At 44.5% G+C, this 16226-nt stretch overlaps 1 protein-coding gene across 1 annotated transcript; it reads left to right on the forward strand.

Annotated features, from left to right (window-relative positions):
* Positions 1 to 898: 898 nt before the first annotated feature.
* LOC143692116 (endogenous retrovirus group K member 19 Pro protein-like) lies at positions 899 to 1252 on the forward strand. The gene has a single exon (XM_077171675.1). It carries the CDS (start codon positions 899 to 901, stop codon positions 1250 to 1252), a length of 354 nt encoding a protein of 117 aa, XP_077027790.1.
* Positions 1253 to 16226: the final 14974 nt, after the last annotated feature.

The following is a 16226-nucleotide window of genomic DNA, read 5'->3' on the forward strand; positions in this document are numbered from 1 at the left end:
GGAAGATGCCATCAGGTCACATCCCAGGCAGCAAACCAAGAACTTATAGTTACAACTTACTTTATAAGTTTTTTGACCAATCACACAAAGCAAAAGCATATTGACAGTAGTTCTATCCAACCACTATAAGCACACATTAAAACAATGCTTATTTTGAATACAATACCTACTTGTAAGCCTTAAAACACAATGCACAGAGCTACAGTATTAAGCTTCAACCTTCCTAATATCTTGCTAGATAAACTTTTCTGTAGCTTAGAGAGTTATTCTAGACAAGCATTAATACACAGACCATTGTTCTATTTGTCCTTGCTTTTCTACTTTTTAAATATTTTTTCTGCTGACCTATCTCATGGCTGCTGCTTAGCTCTAATCACAGTTCTGCTGTCTCTGAGGCCTGCCTTTTGCATCTTTCCCAAAACCCTCTAATTTTGTGGATTCCCACACCATCCTGTTTCTTTAAACATAGTAAAGACAGGCAAGTGGTATATCACCCTAGCCTTAACTACTTTACCTGCTAAAAATTACCTATCCCTCATTATTTCTACTCTTCTTGCTATAGTCTCCCCCCCATACTAAATCTAGTAAACTTTTAACTCTTTCAGTTTTATTAAATCCTTGATTCATTCCCCTCTTTTTCTATAGGGCTAGTAAATTCTTTTACTAATACACAGTTTCTTCCTCATCTAACCAAGTCATAAGGTAAGTATCTTTGAAGGCTATTCCATATGCTCTTAGCATTGAATTCAAGACTGCCATTATGTGTAGCATCCTCCAATTCCAAATAAGTGTTGCAATGGACAAAATTAAGCTTCTGGCAGCTATTGCTATTGCATTGCCAAAGAACAGAAATAAGTAAGTTGTATGCTGAGAAATGCCTTTCAAGAGTTCTGGCCTGATGCCCAATGTCCTTTGGATAAAACATGTCAGCAATGAAGGGCCAGAGCTGACGTGCAGTCTAACACACCTTGGTCAAACCGTTCGTATTGCAGGTATGCTGGACACAGGGGCGGACATCACTGTGATTTCTCGTGCATCCCGGCTGTGCAATTGGAATTTGGTGACAGCCATGGGTGCTCTCGCCGGAATTGGAGGAGCTATCTTGTGTCTGCAGAGTGAACTCATGATTACTGTTACAGGTCCCAAGGCAAGGACGGCAACCATCCGTCCCTTCGTGGTGCAGAAGCCCATCACAGTACGGGGGAGAGACGTGTTGCCCCAGTGGGGAGCGAAGATAGAAGTGGATTTTTGACAAAAACCACAGCAACGCCTGCCACTCTGAAATTACCATGGAAAACCAATCAGCCAATTTGGATTGATCAATGGTCTCTTGAGCAGAAAAAATTGAATATTCTCAAAAAATTAGTAAGTGAACAACTACAAAAAGGCCACATCAAACCTACACACAGTCCTGGAATTGCCCAGTTTTTGTCATTCATAAGAAGACTTCCGGTTCTTGGAGATTGCTCCATGAGCTGAGAAAGGTCAATGAAATCATAGGGGACATGGGGCCTCTGCAACCTGGACTTCCCTCTCTTTCAGTGATTTCAAGAGACTGGCCTCTTCTTGTCATTGACTTAAAAGATTGGTTTTTCAACATTCCACTTCATCCAGAGGATGTTCCTTCATTTGCCTTTTTGGTTCCAGCCATCAATAGAGTAGAACCACTGCAAAGGTATCACTGGGTCTTTTTAATGCAAGGAATGAAAAACTTGCCCAATCTTTGTCAATAATTTGTGGCAAGAGATTTGTCTCCAGCCCTGTGGGACAATACCCTATTCCTGACGCAGAGATGGGGCAACTGAGAGGCGTTTTAAAAACTTCTATTCCATTTTTAGTCTCATGAAAAAGGTGAGACAATATAGATGTTAAAATTGATGCCATCACAATCAGAAGCCAACCATTTCCTAATTCCAATACACTAGAAGCATTTCTTGGCCTATCAGCTTTTTGCCACACCATGCTGTAGATGGCTTAAAGCCAATCACCAAAAACTGCCCCTCGTGCATCCCACTGCAATGCATCTTTCAAAGTTCTATTTCTCCAAAGTATCTAGTCTCATTTGCAAGGCCATCCTTTGAAACTTTTTTCTAGCTCCATTTCTCTCTCAACAATATCTGTCCTATTCCATGGCATATCTAAGTCAGCATTTCTTGTCTCAAAGTCTGCATACAGATGCATTCTTTGTGGGCCTCCTGTCACGCCCTGAGAACTCTCTACAAATCCATTTCCCACAGTTTCCCATCTCGTTGCCCAGGAGCCCCTAGAGTAGCTACTTATTACTTACAAGGGTATCGTCTACAGTTGACGAAGGGGACGATCCATTCCTCGTTTTAACAGCCTGGACCTCCAACAATCGCACCGTCCACGGTCTTCATTGTGAGAATCCATAAAATTAGAGGGTTTTGGGAAAGCTGCAAAAGGCAGGCCTCAGATACAGCAGAATTGAGAGTAGAGCTAAAGCAGCAGTTATGAAATAGGTCAGCAGAAAAATTATTTAAATTGTAGAAAAGGCCAGGGCAAAAAGAACAATAAGCTTATATATTAAAACTTGTCTGATAGCTCTCTAAGCTGCAGAGAGTTTATCTAGCAAGATATTAGGAAGGTTAAAGCTTAATAATGGAGCTCTGTGCGTTGTGTCTTACAAACAGGTATTATATTTGAAATAAGCAAGCATTGTTTTAACCAAAGGAACGTGTGCTTATGGTGATTGGATAGAACTACTGTCAATATGCTTTTGTTTTGTGTGATTAGTCAAGAAGCTTATAAAGTAAGTTGTAACATTAAGTTTTCAGGCCTACTGCCAGATTGTGAGCTGCTAGCATCTTCCCATTGTCATAATCAGGTAATGAGACTGATGCTGAAAAATAAAACAGCTCGAGGCACTTTCCCAGCAGCCCTGTCCTGTTCGTGTCTGTAAATAACCCCTGGCTGGTGTTTCATTTTTATTTTTATATTCCTCTAGGCTGGAAATCCTCCTCACTGAGTGTTGGAACCCAAGAAATTCCGCTGACTGCCCTGGAGGACTCAAAACCCTGTCAGGGGGCTCAGAGACCTTGGCACAGAGCCCAAGACCCCTGTGCCTTTGATCTTGACCCATGGGAAAAACAATTACCAACCTTATCTTAGGATTTACAAGCCACGAAATTTTAAGTAGAATGATATAAATTTATCACAGGGTGAAAAATAGATTTTTTGGGGATTTTAGAATGGTGGTTCAGGAGGCAAGACTGGGGAATCTGGGCGTGTCCAGCCTTTCTCCTTCTTCTTCTTGGCCTCCATTTTCTGCTGTGCTGCTGGCACTTTTAGTTTGGTTTAGAGTAGAAACTCACTGTCTAACATAGGTGATAGGTATTGGGAAGTGATGGTAAATAATGCACACACGTAGATTTTAGTATAAAAAGATAACACCGCCTCTGAGGTGGGCAGTGTGCCTCAACCCAACCTGCCAGACAGACCTCGGCGGGTCAGAGAAAGGATTTCATAGATAAGAAACAATAAACAACCTCGAGAATGAGGACAGAAAAAATCCTGACTCCTTCTTCGACTGCTGGGCTGGGAAAAGAGACTTTCTAACACATCTCAGGGTCATTCTGACCAGCAGAGATTCTGAGAACTGAGGAGAAGCTTTCTGAAAACCCTCTGATTTTAAGGATTCCCACAATATACTACATAATACAAATTTTAATATATGTAATAAATAGAATATTTAATACTATAATACTATATAATACTGTAATAAATAAAATAAAATATATAAAATGTATCCTTGATCTTTTTCAGAGCCAGCAGGCCCTTGCAGTGAGTTCTGAGCCAGTGTGTGGCTCTACTGCCATCCCAAATCTGTGCTTCCCTTGCCCAGCCTGAGTGCAGGTGGGGCTTGTGCTGGGCATGGCTGGAGATTTGCATGGCCAAAATCCTCCTGCATTTACATCTGCTCATGGCTTTGGGTAGCACAAATTACAAGACAAATTACAAGACAATCTACAATTACAATCTCAGTTGACAAATGGCATTTCTTACAAATTGCTACACCAGCGCTGACAACATAGAACTCTACAGATCTCTGTTAAAAAGAAAAAAATTATTTGATTGTTATACCACACTATTCAAAAACTTACAAACATCAACTTCTGTTAACAAAAACTAATTTATTGCAAACCTCTACAAACACTCACTGTACACAAAGATCAATGGAAAATTAACAGCTTGATTTATTGCATATTTCGACAAGCATACAGCCCATATAGAAATACAAAAATATCAGTATCTCTTACTAATACCAAGAACTCAACAAATAGAATTACAACACCATACAACTCCATACACATTCAAATTGAACTGAATACATATATAACTACCACAATATATAGATGTGAATATAGGTTAAATGTTACCTATTACATTCAAGAAACAGATACATAAAACAAATCTATCTATAAATAGACAAACAGCACTACCAATCTAAATATCTGTACAACTGCATCGATACAAATATACAGCTATACATCCAGATATATACATAAATAGAACATCTCTAGAAATAGATCAATATACAGCTAAAAATATAAAACCAGACATATATACTGATACAAATACCAGTATAGCTATTTAAAAAGACATATACCGAAAACTACATCAATACAAATAGATACCTACACAACTGTATACAATATGGAAATCTAAACATAGATTTTACAACATACATAAAGAACTAGATACATATATGTGGCAGTGAGGGTTTGAAGCCCTGCCTGTGGTGATTTGCAGAAGGAAACAAACTCCACAACTTTTGTGGAAGCTGTAGAGCTGGTATGTTTATTACAGCCCTGGATGCATGTGGGAATCATTCCCCTAAAATGACATGCGTACCTCTGGGAACTCCAGATCCCTGTTTATTTCCTTCTCAAATACATATGCATGCTATTTCACAATAGGTTCATACCAATTCATTCCACTGATTTTGTGGCATGACGCTTGCCGCTAATTCTTCTTTATCAGGAAGAATTCCTGGGTCAGGTTGCCCTGCTCTGTCTGCCCCCCCACTCCCCCCTTGTCTCTTGTCCTTCGGCTGAAGCAGTCCCTCCAAGCACAGGCCCTTTGTGAGAACAGGCAGTCAGACTAAACAGCAAGCTACAGACTTAAAGATGTACATTTCACCTAAATCAAAATGGATTTCTATTCTGGAAAATTTCCACTCTGCCTCATTCTCCCCTTTCCTAAAAGGAATCAGTAAATTCTTTTACTTCATGCAAATTCTTCTGACAAATAAGCGTGCCTTAGTACTTTACCATGTATGTTTGATAAGGAGGTTAACACAGCTACTCACTGTAGTGTTCTCCAATTCCAAATAAACAATATAAAGGACAACCCTAAACTTACTCAACTAATATTAACAAAACTACAATGGGATGATACAACTTATTAAAGATTTCATTTGCAGTTGGTGACCATCCAAAGATTACATCCCGCCATTGATGATCTGCATTTTGTTTTATTCTTTGCAGAATTCTAGTTATTTCTTTTGTATCATGTTGGACAGTAATTAGGGTTTTCTCTCCATTTTCTTGGATTTTCTTCAAGATCTCTAGTAGGTCTTGGTGTTTAATTAATTGTTTTACCAATGTGAGGTCCATTCCAATAGGAGTAGGTGATAGTCTGTGATACATTGTGTGATTGGTTTTAATCAACTGGTGGGATGTCACTGGGGCCAAGTATGAAAAATCACATTTGATAATCTTAACAAAATTGCCAATACAAAAATTAGAATGATTTCTACTAGACAAAATAACATCGTTGTTATCAATTTTTACAGCAGCACAAGCAGTTCTCAAGCACATCCAACCTTTACCAGTATATAAGAGCAGAGTTTTCTGATCAGTGACTGGATGAATTTCGAAGTGGCAAATACTCTGTTCAGTGTCTAAACACACATCTTGGGCATTAATAGTACTGCTTTCACAAATGAATCCTAGTTGTTCTCTTGTAATGCAGGATTCTAAGTTTACTGTTTTCCACTTTTCATTCACCTTTCGTGCCCACACCCTATGTTCTGAAGGGTAGAGCACAGTTTTTTCATTATTTAATCCTAGTGCAATGACAGGGTGGATAATGTAAACAGTGGCATTACGTATGGTAAGCACAAAGGCAGTAGCCACATTAGAAGCAGGATCAGAGGTGAAATTTACCATAGTCCACCAGGACTGAAACTTCCTTTCAAAATTAATCGCATTATCCCAGACAACTTTCCAAATTTCAGCTGGAAAATTACCTTCACCCCCTTCCCATATGATCAGAGCTGCTGTTGCCTGCATCCATAACTGTGCTTGTATACTACTGAAAGCTAAAGACACATTATCTTGAACTGTACTAAGCACTTCTACTATTAACTTGTGGTCTTGGTCCCTGGCCTTTTCCCACTTTGGCAGTACTTTTGAAATCTGCCACTGGCTAGTTCCAAATGCCAACAGAGATGACTGTAAAGGCTGGTTCAATTTTGCTAGGCCACCTGCTGCAGTGGCCAGCTTCTTCATCACTATTTCTCAACCGATTCCATTTAAAACTCTCAATCCTGTCCTTAATGTCTCAGTTAGATCCTTTCTGCTCCTGAGGTATACCTGTCTTTGTAACCATGTTGTCCAGCCCTCAAAGGATGTCCTTAGGAAAGAGGAGCAGGCTGGTTGGATTTTTGAGATGTTAATTTGCATTAGCAATTCAACACACTTGAGAGACCATTCTGGATTGAACAATGGTTGTTGTTCACTCACATTCCTCACTATGTATGGGCCTATTTCATACACTTCAGGTTCAAGTTTGGGTTGGGTCTGAACCTAGTGTGAGTTGTATAAGGTCTTGCCGTTGTAAAAAGTGCAGTATCTATTTTAAATTTAAATGAGAGCCTGATAGCATCACGAGCCCAAAGGCAAATCACTTCTACAGGCTGTATTAAGGTGAAATTACACCAACAGTCTGATTTGCTTGGGCTATTGCAAACTTCCTGGTGCAACCTACAGGAGAGGTTGAGACACTAATTGCATCTGGTCTCTCATGAACTGTCCCATTGACCAGCCAGCACCCTACCTTGATTTCTTCTCCTCTGATCCCTTGAAGTGTCCACAGTTCCCATTCCTGCCACTCCTGCTCCTCATATACCTGATCCCGGTGGATTACTACAGTGGACAGGTTTAGATCTTTTATCTCAGGTTTTCCCATGGATCCAGTATACTGATTAAAAGCCTGGGACCAAGGCCAATCAGCATCGCTTTGGATAGAGGTACTCTCTAATTCTAAGACTCCAATTATAATTATATGCAAAACAATTCTGTAAATGAAATTACAAACTACGCCTGGCCACAATATACTTGTTTTGCCTGAGTAAGTTTTAGTCTCAGTTCATTGTCTCCTGGTGTCACTCTCCAAAGGGCTTCTGGGGCTTTCTTCACTCCAGAGTGGTGGATCGGGGCATTCTGCTCCTTGATCTCGATTGCGGTGGTGAGAAGCACCTGGAATGGTCCCTTCCACTGTGGTTCAAAGTCTTTTCTCTAAGAGACTTAACATAAACATTATCCCCAGGCTGTATGCTATGTACTGGTCCATCTAGCTCCCTGCTCTGAGTTCCAGTCACATGCTTTCCATTTTCTCTGAGCTGCCTACTTAAAGCCACCATATAGGTATTGTGGTTGGAACTCCAAAAGCGGCATTGTTTACTCTGGTCACCTCTCAAGCCTTGACAGTTCTGGTGGGGAACACTTCTGGCCACCCTGAAAATGTATTTGTGAATATTCATAAATACGGACACTCCCCCTTTCCATGGGAGTTCTGAAAAGTCAATTTGCCACTGCTGTTTGGATCCATGACCTTTCCCAATCTGACCTCGTTTTGGCCTGGGGTATTCTTGGGGTTAGTCTGGAGGCAAAGATCTCACTGTCGGTTTATCTGAGTAATAGTGGCATATAAATTCCTGGCAACAAGTCTTTCAATCAGATATGTGTTCTAGAAAGCCTGTGGAAACTACTGCTTAAAAGTCAACACTTCCTTTCGATGCACTCTGTAACACTGGCAGCCTTGGTCATTCTGGGAAAGGAGACACACTTTATAAAAGCTTTTAAGAAGTTAGGTCCCAGTGTGTTTTCTGGTGCTCCTCCTTTACTAGTGACCATACAAAGGGAAAGGGATTACCAGCTCCCTTTAAATGGTAGCTCACCCCTTGTGGTTCTATGTCCCTTTTCATTAGTATTATTATTATATTCTGGCTTACCTTCAAGGGAAATCTGTCCATAATTACCTCAGCTTTTGCTGCTTTCTTTGCCTCTCCATCCGCCAGCTCATTTCCTTCCTCCAATTCTGAACTCACTCTCTGGTGTGCCTTAATATGCATAGTTGCTACCTTTTCAGGCAGCTGAACTGCTTCCAGCAGCCAGATTATCTCTTTTTTACTTGTGAGGTCAGTAGTCCCCTCTCTTTCCAGATGGCTCCTTGTGCATGCACGACTCTGAATGCATACCTCCAGTTTGTACAGACTCTCTTTCCTTTTGCCATTTCCAAGGCACAGGTCAGGGCAATTATCTCGGCCTTCTGCACAGTGGTGCCTGTTGGTAAGGGTCCAGGTTCTATTACCTCTCTGCAGGTGGTCACTGCGTACCCAGCATGTCACTTTCCATTGGCAACGTAGCCACTCCCATCAGTGAACCAGGTCTCTGCGTCATCCCAAGGAGCGTCCTTTAAGTCTGGGTGGCTGGAGTAGGTAGCTTCAATGGTCTCCAGGCAATCGTGGTGTACTGCTTCTCCTTGATTTCCACTGAGAAAAGAAGCTGGGTTGATGTAGCCTGCCCTGCGGCTACAGGAACTGGACAAACACCAGCTAGCCGCTCCTGGTGTGGGGCTGGAGACCATGAGATCTGCCACTCCCAGGTTCTTCGCAAGAACCCCGGGTAGTGGTGCCGTCTGCAGCGTGGGTGGCGCAGGCGAGAGCGTGGCTATGAAGTTCTGAGATGAAGGAAGGAGAGAGCGGACACTCGTATGGAATGCCAAGGCGCTTTATTGTCCCAGGTGGGACCAGCGACGGCATCAGGGAAGGACCACTAGGGGAGGCACTGATAAAGGGGATGGGCGTGACAGGAGGAGACATGAGGGGACCAATAAACGAAGCCCAGGGGAGGAGCATGGGACACAACTGAGCCAATAAGGATTGCACAGGGGAGGGAAAAGGCTCAGGAGACAAACCATATCTCAAGTAAGGGATAATTGACACAGAAGGTTCTTGAAATAAAGGGGGGTGGTTACAATGATAGACAGGGGAACTGGGCAGCACCAGGAGGGAGGAGATAAACTTATAAGGACATAAGAGGAAGGAGTAGGGGATTGGTCACCTTGATGGACAGGCCACTAGCAGGAAAACAAGGGACAAACAACTCAGGGACAAACCATTGTGAGGGAGGTACATGGGGGGAACTGGGGATCAAACCATATTTTCAACTTATAAAAGAATAACCAATTTTACCACAAAACTTGTATAAATATCTTAAAACATACAATGCTACAGATTGACAATATTAGTTACCTCTATCTCTACATCATCTTGCTCTGCCATGATGGTCTGGTACTTCAGGAACCTCTTTGGTGAAAGCCAGTGGCTGCCCTTTACTGCCAGTACTGTGGACACTGTGTGGGACACTAGCACAGTCATTTTCTGTCCCAGGGTAAACTTGCGTGCCTCTTGAACATTCAGCACGACTGCTGCTACAGCTCTGAGGCAGCCTGGCCATCCTTTGGCTGTTGCATCCAGTTGCTTAGGGAAGAAACTGCCCTCTGATATGGATCCAAGTCCTGAGCCAGTATTCCCAGGGCAATTCCCTGTCTTTCATGGGAAAATAGAAAGAATGGTTTACTTACGTCTGGAAGTCCCAAAGCTGGAGTTGACATGAGGGCACTTTTTAGCTGGTGAAAGGCCCGTGTGGCTTCCTTTGTCCACTGGAGATCTGTGTTTCCATTGGCAATAAGAGCATAGAGGGGTCTGATGAGCAATCCATCATTATAAACCCACAGCCAGCACCACCCTGCCATGCCTAAGAAGGTTCAGAGTTCCTTCATTGTCTGGGGTTTCGGGGTTTGGCATATGGCTTCTTTGCGAGCCTGCCCTAAAGTCCGTTGCCCAGCGCTCACCTCGTACCCCGGGTAGATTATTTTCTGTTTCACTACCTGTGCCTTTTTCTTTGATACTCTGTTTCCTTGGAGTCCTAGGAAATTCAAAAGGCTTACCATCCACGCCACACATGCTTCCCTCGTCCGAGGGGCTACTAGAAGATCATCCACATACTGCAAAAGCCTTCTTTCTTCCTGTGGAGCTTCCCAGGACTCTGGATCTTTGCAAGTTGCTCCCCAAACAGAGTGGGGGAATTTTTGAAGCCTTGAGGCACATGCAAACTGTGTTTTGTGCTGCTTTTAGGGCTTTCCCATTCAAATGCAAGAATTTTCTGGCTGGCTTCGTGGATAGGGAGGCAAAAGAAGGCATCTTTCAGGTCGAAAACAGTAAACCAGGTTAGCTCAGGTGTTAAATAAGTTAGTAAAGTATATGGATTTGCTACCACAGGATATAAATTCTTGGTTATCTATTGGAACTCACTACATCCCTCCGGGTGTCCAGAGTTGCCGAGGACCCCACCGGGGGGCTCGGAGACCCTGGCGTGCAGCCCAGAACACCTGGGGATTTGATTTTGACCCCTGGAGCAAGTTGCCAGCTTTGTATGAGGACATGAAAGTCACACAGGTTTGAATAGTATAATAATAAAATTATTGCAGGGGGAAAAGGTAGATTTTAGGTTTTTTCGTACGGAGGTTATGGGGACAAGATGGAGGAACTTGGGCATGTCTAGCCTTTCTTCTTCTTTTTGTTCTCCATTTTCTGCAGTGGCGTTGGCATTTTGGGATTGGTTTAAAGTAGAAGTGCACTGTCTAACATAGGTGATAGGTATTGGGAATTAAGTGTAAATATGTTATATGTAGTTTGTAGTATAAAAAGACAACACCCCCTCGAGGGTGGTCAGAGTGCTTGTGGCTGCAGAGAGAAAATTTTCTCTGGGCAGAAAGAAAATTTTATAGATAAGAATTAATAAACAACCTCAAGACCGAAAAGTGAAGAGTTCAGACTCATTCTTCAGTTGCGTGGGCCGAAGCAGAGACATCCTATGCATCCCAGGGCAGCAATTATCAACCAGCTACCCAAGATTTGGTGTCTACTGGCTGGGCATGATCCAAGAGGGCACTGATAAGCCTCTCAGGATGCAGCCAGAACAGCCCGAGAAGCAGCAGCCACTCTCAAGCCATCGCACTCTCAAGACCATCCAGAGAGCTTCTGCCAAAGAGACTTGTACCAGATCAGTCCGGAGCGGAACCAGAAGATGCCCTGGATCCTCTCTCCTGTGAGAGGATTTCTTGTCATTACATCATTTTGGTGACCAGGACCTTCGGACTGACCTGACGACTCAGATTTGGTAAGAAGGTCAAAATTAAGAACATGGGGGGGACATGCTCCCAGGAACAGTTAAGGATTTTGTCAGCCTTACAAGGCGTGGCAGAGGCACACCCAATGGAAATTTCAGAACAAGAACTTAGAGATCTTTTGCTATGGGTACACTGTAATTATCCGTACTCAGAGACACGTCTGTTGTTCAAAGCAGGATTTTGGCAGGAAACCAACAGACACCTTTATCATTCAGCCACAAGAAAAGATGAAACAGCCATGAAACTTTTACCATCTGCATGGGTGATGCTGGAAGTAACAACAAAATCTGGGAAAATTGCCAAACAGCAGGTTGCTGAAATTCCCACAGGGGCAGAGGGAGGGGAGCAAAGCCAGAAGCAGAGGGCAGCTCTTGTTCCAATTGTCCCAAGGGAAACAGAAATAGCTTCCACAGAAGGTGAGCAGGAGGGAACTTCATCACCTCCGATTCCCTCATCACCCCGAAAGCCCACGGTATCCCCAAAGCATCTGAAAACCCCAGCTATTTCAGGGTCATCGGGCTCAGACTCAGACACCCTCTCACTCCCGGGAGAGCTCAGGGTTGAAATTTCCCCAAGTGAATTCGAGGAATCGGACTGCGCAATTATCGAGAGGTGTCCTCCCAATTTGCAGAAGCCAAAGGGTCGTAGTGGAGGGAAAACAGCAGAATCGGGAAGGGGGGCCGAAGTGGGACCGGAGGGGGAGGGGGAAAAACTCTCTCGCGGCGGGAGCGGTCACGCAGGCGGCCAGTGATGGCAGCCTCAGGCGGCGGCAGGGCCAGCCGGCGAGGGGGGGACAGAGGCGATGGCAGACATGGGAGCTGACGCGGCTTGTGCGGGCGCGGCGGCGGCACTTTCCAGCGGCGCAATGCAAAAAACGCGAGCGAGGGACAGAAACCGCGAGACAAATGTGGCATGCAAAATGCAGCCACCCGGGAACACGTCTCAGACCGCGGCGACAGCGTCCAGGGACAAGCCAGGCGGGACAGCTGCAGATTCCCAGCCGGCACCCGTAGGGAGACGCGGCAGGCGCGTGGTGATGACGCCATCCCCAGAAGTTGGAACGCGGAGATCTGCTCGAATCGTGGTACGGACACGAGCCAAACGGGAATTGCGCGCGTCGGTGGCGGATGCAGTGTCAGAGAAGGAGGAGGGGGACTCCGAAACAGATCAAGCTAGGGGGGAAACACCGGAGGCGGAATGGGACGGAGACAGTGATGCCAGCCTAGGGGAGAAAGGAGGGGTTCCCGAGATCGCGTGTGCACGGAAGATGCGGGCAGAGCGTGGTTAGAGGCGAGTCTGCTCCCCTATGATGACACAGGCAGGAAAGGGGCGTGCTCGGGGCTCGGTCGTATCCCGGGGCTCCACCCCCTCTCCGATCCCAGTCCCTCCAGTCCCAATCCCTTCGATCCCGACCTCTCCAGTCCCGAGGAGACACACACGTATCCAATCTCAACTGCCAGCCCAGTCAAAAATCGGTCTCAATCAAAATCGCAAATGCTGCAGTCAGTCGAGCAGGAGTCGATCACGGTCGCGACGCCATCACAGTGAACTAGGCGGGCGACAGCACCACCTTGTGCTGGGACCACCACATTGCAGGAAACCGTGCCAGATCTGATCGACCAAGCCACAGCGCTATCTGGTGGCACGACCGCAACATTGCAACATTTTTTTCCAAATACATACAAAAAGAACTCTAAGTCGAAGAAAACAACTACAGCACAGCAAATGGAGTTTTCATCAGCTTCTGAATCTAATGAAGCTCAAGACACTTCTGATGAGGCACAGCAACAGGATGATACAATACGCATTACTGGCTAAGAGGGTGTTCCAGCATGGATGTTTTCAGCAGCAACAGCAGCCAGTTCATCAGGCCGGAAACCAACAATCACTGTGCCAAGGAGTGCAGCCAAATAGCTTCTACAATATTAAAACATGGCCATGGGAACACTAGCACAAGAATTTCAAATTCCTGTTCCAAATTTAGGAGCAAGGCCCAAGACTTCAACAAAATGAGGAATGCAGATTCCAGAGACACCGATGACTTCTACAACTCCACTGTACATGCAGGTACCCATGGAGATGCAGGTACCTGAAGAAGAGGCAATTGAAACAATGGATTGGACAAATATTAGAAAAGAATGAGGAAAGGAAAAAGACTTATTGCAAGGTTTGTGAGACATCACAATGCCAGTGAGATATTATGCACAGGGTCAGAATCCAAGGTGGGACAGACTGGATCACAAGGTAGTCAAAGAATTAGCTAAAGCTATCAGAGACAATGGACTGAATTCACAATATTTTAAGCAGGATCTGAGGGGAACTTTCAACATGTATGATTTAACACCTTATGACATCAGATGTCTTGTGTCAATGATTCTCACCAACAACAGAATCTTGTGGGGTGCGAGATGGAGAAGATCTCTCACAGAACTGAGGCTCAGATACCAAGGCAGACCAAACGCAAACCTCACAGTGGCACAGTTAGCAGGTGATCCTCCAGACGACAATCCAATGCAACAAGCAGCAAGGCTTCCAAGATGGGTGCTGAATGACATCAAGGAAGCAGCATGAAGAACAATCCTGCAGATCCCTCCAGCAGGAGCGCAAGATACCCTCTTCACAAATGTCAGACAAGGTCCTACTGAACGCTTTTCCTCATTCACAGATCAACTCACACAAGCTGTGGATCGACAAGTGACTGATGATGTGGTGAAACCACATCTCACCAAAAGACTTGCCTATGCCAATGCCAATCTGGATTGCCAATGGGTCATCAGTGCAATGCCTGGTCGACCTTCTTTGGCAGAAATGGTGGAGGCATGCAGCAAAGTGGGAACACCTCAGCACGTTGCATCAATCATGAAATAAGAACTGTGAGGAGAGTTGGAAGAACAGCTGGAAGGACAGCTGGGAGAAAGAATGGAAAGAATGCTTCAAACGCAGAATGAGAAGATCGACAAGATTGACAAAGTTTTAGCAAGCATTGAAAAGAAAAACAATTCATCTGGAGGACAATGCTACAGTTGCAGAGCATTTGGACACATGAAGAAGAATTGCCCACAAGCGCAAGTGCCAAAGATAGAAAGGCCACTCTGTCCAAGATGCAGAAGAGGAAGACATCTTGTGAATGAATGTTATTCTCAGACAGATGTGGATGGAAAACCTCTACTGTATCTGGGAAACGCCAAAAAGAATGTGCAACCTCGTCAGGGCGTGTCTACACAAGTGATGGTGATGACACAAGAGCAAACAGGACAATCATCAGAGAATGTTGGACAGACTCCCTCAGCAAAGTCATCAGCAGAATCCCCAGTGATCCAGAACTCCTCCCACCACGAGCGAAGTGCACATTGGCAACTTCAAAGTTAACGTGCTTCTTGGATGGAAGTCACACAGTGATATCAACAGGTGTCAACAGGATGTCACCAAAAAGACAAGATTTCTTGATAATCGTAAAGACAGAAGTAGTACCCTTGGACTTGTTGTTTATCCTTCAATTATTTCAGCAAATCGGAATGAAGAGTTGATGGTTTTATCTGAGGCTCTTCAACCACCATTGATTGTTGCAGAAAACACCCCAGTAGAAAAAGCTATTGCTTTGCCACCACATGCCATGGAGCAGGTCATGCCAGTGTTTGATGAAGAAGGATTTCCTTCTAAGGAACATGTGGAAGTACATACTCCCTGGGTGAAACATATAAGCTGAGATCGACCCACTGTCACTTGTCAGTTGACCTGTGGAGAAAGAACAGTCGTCACCAGAGGAATGCTCGACGTGGGGGCAGACGTCACAGTTATATCATACGTCTTTTGGCCTCAAGAATGGAGTTTGATAGCGTCCTTGGTTTCCCTCATAGGCATAGGGGGAAGTTCTCTGTGTCTGCAGAGTGAGAATTCTATTGTTGTCACAGGACCAGGAAGCAAAACAGCGATCATTCGTCCCTTTGTTGTGCAGAAGCCCATCATGGTATGGGGAAGAGACCTTTTAGCACAATGGGGCACGAAGTTGGAGGTGGATTTTTAGGGGGGGTCACTGTGGCACTCACCACACTGAAGTTAACCTGGAAAACAGATGATCCAGTTTGGGTGGATCAGTGGCCCCTTGAGCAAAAGAAGTTGAGTGCATTGAGAAACCTCGTCCAAGAAAAACTGCAAAAGGGACACATCAAACCAACACACAGTCCATGGAACTCTCCAGTGTTTGTCATCCAAAAGAAAGCTTCAGGCACATGGAGACTGTTGCACGACCTCAGGAAGATCAACGAAGTCCTCAAAGACATGGGACCACTTCAACTGGGACTTCCCTCAGTCTCAATGATTCCCAGAGATTGGCCGCTTGTGGTCATTGACCTCAAGGACTGTTTCTTCAGTATTCTGCTTCATCCAGATGATGCTCCAAGACTTGCCTTCTCTGTTCCAAGCATCAACAAGGAAATGCCTCTGCAGTGGTACCATTAGGTGGTTCTTCCACAAGGACTCAAAAACTCGCCAACTATCTGCCAATGGTACGTGGTGCAAGCTTTGTCACCAGCGTGGAAGAAATATCCGAAGGCAAAAATTATTCATTACATGGATGATTTGCTCATTGCAGCGCCAACACAACAGGAGCTGCAAGAAACTCGCAACTGTGTGATTGCAGAAGTGCAGAAGGCAGGTTTGGAAATCAGTGTCTCAAAGATCCAAGAGATCGCACCATGGAAATATCTAGGGTGGAAGATCTCAGAGAG

The sequence above is a fragment of the Agelaius phoeniceus genome, chromosome Z, assembly GCF_051311805.1.
Source record: "Agelaius phoeniceus isolate bAgePho1 chromosome Z, bAgePho1.hap1, whole genome shotgun sequence".
NCBI classification, from domain to species: Eukaryota; Metazoa; Chordata; class Aves; order Passeriformes; family Icteridae; genus Agelaius; species Agelaius phoeniceus.